The following is a 2,500-nucleotide window of genomic DNA, read 5'->3' as shown; positions in this document are numbered from 1 at the left end:
CAGTTTTTTTTTTCTTTCTTTCTTTTTTTTCAATTTTTTTTTTTTTTTAAGAGAGGAGAAGGGTTTTCTAGGGACAGAGGGACCTGGTTTTTATTCACCATGTCCTACCATATAGTAAGGTAGAGCAGGACATGGCTGTACCATAGTCAGAAGTAGAAGTATTTAGGTGAGATAGGTTGGTGACCTGGCTCTGGAGGCTTGATGGGCTGTTGGAGTGCTGACCCATATCTGGAGACTGGCCTGCACTGTTTGTCTGGTGGCTTTGATGTTGCCCCAAGCCATTGGTGGTGACTGTGAGAGCTGTGGCTGACTGCTGCTGATGGTTCTGAAGAGCAGTTGTTGGAGTATTGGATCCTGCCTGGCATGGCTTGCCATCCTTAACCAATACTGGCACTGCCACCCTTCTTGGAGACTGCTGCTGCTGACAAGAACTGCTGTCCTGCTGCATCTGCTGCTGTGCTGCCTTGTCCTTGGCTTGTCTCTTCATCTTGTAGCGATGGTTCTGGAACCAGATCTTCACTTGGGTTGGAGTCAGATGGATCATACTGGCTAAATGTTCCCTCTCTGGAGCAGATAGGTATTTCTGCTGTTTGAATCTCCTTTCCAGCTCGTACACCTGGGCCTGAGAAAACAGCACCCTACGCTTTCTTCTTGGGGTGCTCTGAAGTGGGGCCATACTCTTCCCCACATCCCCCAATGACCCCATATTGCCAAGACCTCCCATATTCATCCCATTGGAGGGACCCATAAAACGGGAGACTGGAAAGAAAAAGGGAATAAATACGGGGTGAGAATTGTACACGTAAAAAAACTGGGCTGGATACAACAACATCATGATAATATATATATATGTATATATATATATATATATATATATATATATATATATATGGGTGAGATGTTATTTTAACATTGTTGTTATTAATATTATCCCTATTATTTGTAAATATTGTTAGTTATATCCTCTCTCTCTAAATATATATAGCATAATTAACAATATTTACAAATAATAATAATATTAATAACAACATCAAGATATGATACAAATGCATCTATATCCATATATACAATATTATATTGTAATAATATAATATTATCACTATTATTTGTAAATATTGTTAAATATCCTCTATCTCATAATTAACAATATTTACAAATAATAATAATAACAACATTAATAATAACAACATAATATGATACAAATGCATATATATATATAATATTATATTATAATAATATACTATCACTGTTATTTGTAAATATTGTTAATAATACTCTCTGCATATAAAATAATTAGCAATATTTACAAATAATAGTGATAATATAACAGCAGCAGCAACAACAACAACCTTAAAATCATATATCTCACCCACCCCTGTATTAAAAATTCCATACTGATAATATAAAATGTATAAACTAGTGTATCAAGCACCAATATCTACCATTGATTGATTAATCTTAATAGCTGTTCTATATACATCCTATAGTTATATAGTTTATTTTATTTTTTTGCTATGTATAATTGCATAATTTTACATCATTTCTTACAAGTACATGTACTAAAAAAAAACAACTTACAAGTTAACACTATGTTATAATGTAATATATATATATATATATATATATATATATATATATATATATATATATATATGGTTTAATAGCAATATACATGTATATGTTTGTATATATTTGTATATTTATGTATATCTTTGTGCAAGTGTTAATACTTACTTGTAGAAAATCTTGGGTCCGGGTTGGTTCCATACCATCCAGTAGCTGAACTATTCCTCATAGTTTCCTGATAAGGTGGCAGTTCGCTCATATTGCCCAGGTTGCCCAGGTTGCCGTTGCAGTAGCCCCCCATAGTGGTGTGGGAGAGCTGGGGAACCCCTGCAGCTGTCATGTGGTAGGCAGCACTGACTGGTCCATTGTGGCCCATGGCATGTTGCTGCATAGTAGGCTGAGACACCTGAGATTGCCTGTAGGCAGCCAGGGGAGCCCCTAAGCCAGTGCCCTCCATAGCCACCTTCTTGTAGCTCTCCTCCAGAGGACTCAAGATATCAGACACTGAGAATGGAGTAGTGTGCTTGGGACTCATCGACATGTTTCTGAGGCTGGGAGAAAAAAGAAAGAGATCTCTCCCTCTCTCCCCTTTTTTTTTTCCTCTTTTTTTTTTTTTTTTTTTTTTTTTGTGCCAAATCTTGTGGTGCTGTTGCCGTACCGCCGGGGCTCTTGTTGGGTGTACACTAAAGTCCGCCTTAATTGGGCTGAGTGCAGCTCAGAGGTTTCTTTGCGTTTGTTTTAGGCAGGAGCCAGGTTTTAGGCAGCAGAGGCGGAGCCAGCAGTGAGGCCAGACAATGGCGCCTGAGCCTGCGCTTATAATCAGCTCACACATGCTGATCACAGGGTAATGACAATAATCACCCCAACACCTTCCACACCCGGCAAGAGCTACAACACCCAGCTCTGCTACATGCACTAACACACACAGCTCTGC

The 2,500-nt window shown here is 38.2% G+C and overlaps 1 protein-coding gene across 1 annotated transcript; it reads right to left on the bottom strand.

The window, feature by feature from the left end:
- Positions 1–94: 94 nt before the first annotated feature.
- On the bottom strand, positions 95–2,107 carry NKX2-1 (NK2 homeobox 1). The gene is made up of 2 exons (XM_069950547.1): positions 1,735–2,107; positions 95–759 (listed from the first exon to the last, which is right to left on the bottom strand). Exons 1-2 carry the CDS (start codon positions 2,105–2,107, stop codon positions 95–97), a joined length of 1,038 nt encoding a protein of 345 aa, XP_069806648.1.
- Between the last annotated feature and the right edge of the window lie 393 nt (positions 2,108–2,500).

The sequence above is a fragment of the Dendropsophus ebraccatus genome, chromosome 13, assembly GCF_027789765.1.
Source record: "Dendropsophus ebraccatus isolate aDenEbr1 chromosome 13, aDenEbr1.pat, whole genome shotgun sequence".
Lineage (NCBI taxonomy): Eukaryota > Metazoa > Chordata > Amphibia > Anura > Hylidae > Dendropsophus > Dendropsophus ebraccatus.
The sequence above is the reverse complement of the archived record's forward strand: the minus strand, read 5'-3'. Positions and strand labels throughout refer to the sequence as shown.

Bases quoted from the DNA above. Each gene is read 5' to 3' on its own strand.
- NKX2-1 (XM_069950547.1), bottom strand. From the start codon at position 2,107: ATGTCGATGAGTCCCAAGCACACTACTCCATTCTCAGTGTCTGATATC. The intron at 760-1,734 runs GTAAGTATTAAC...TTTTCTTTCCAG, and splicing joins GGACCCAAGATTTTCTACAA to TCTCCCGTTTTATGGGTCCC.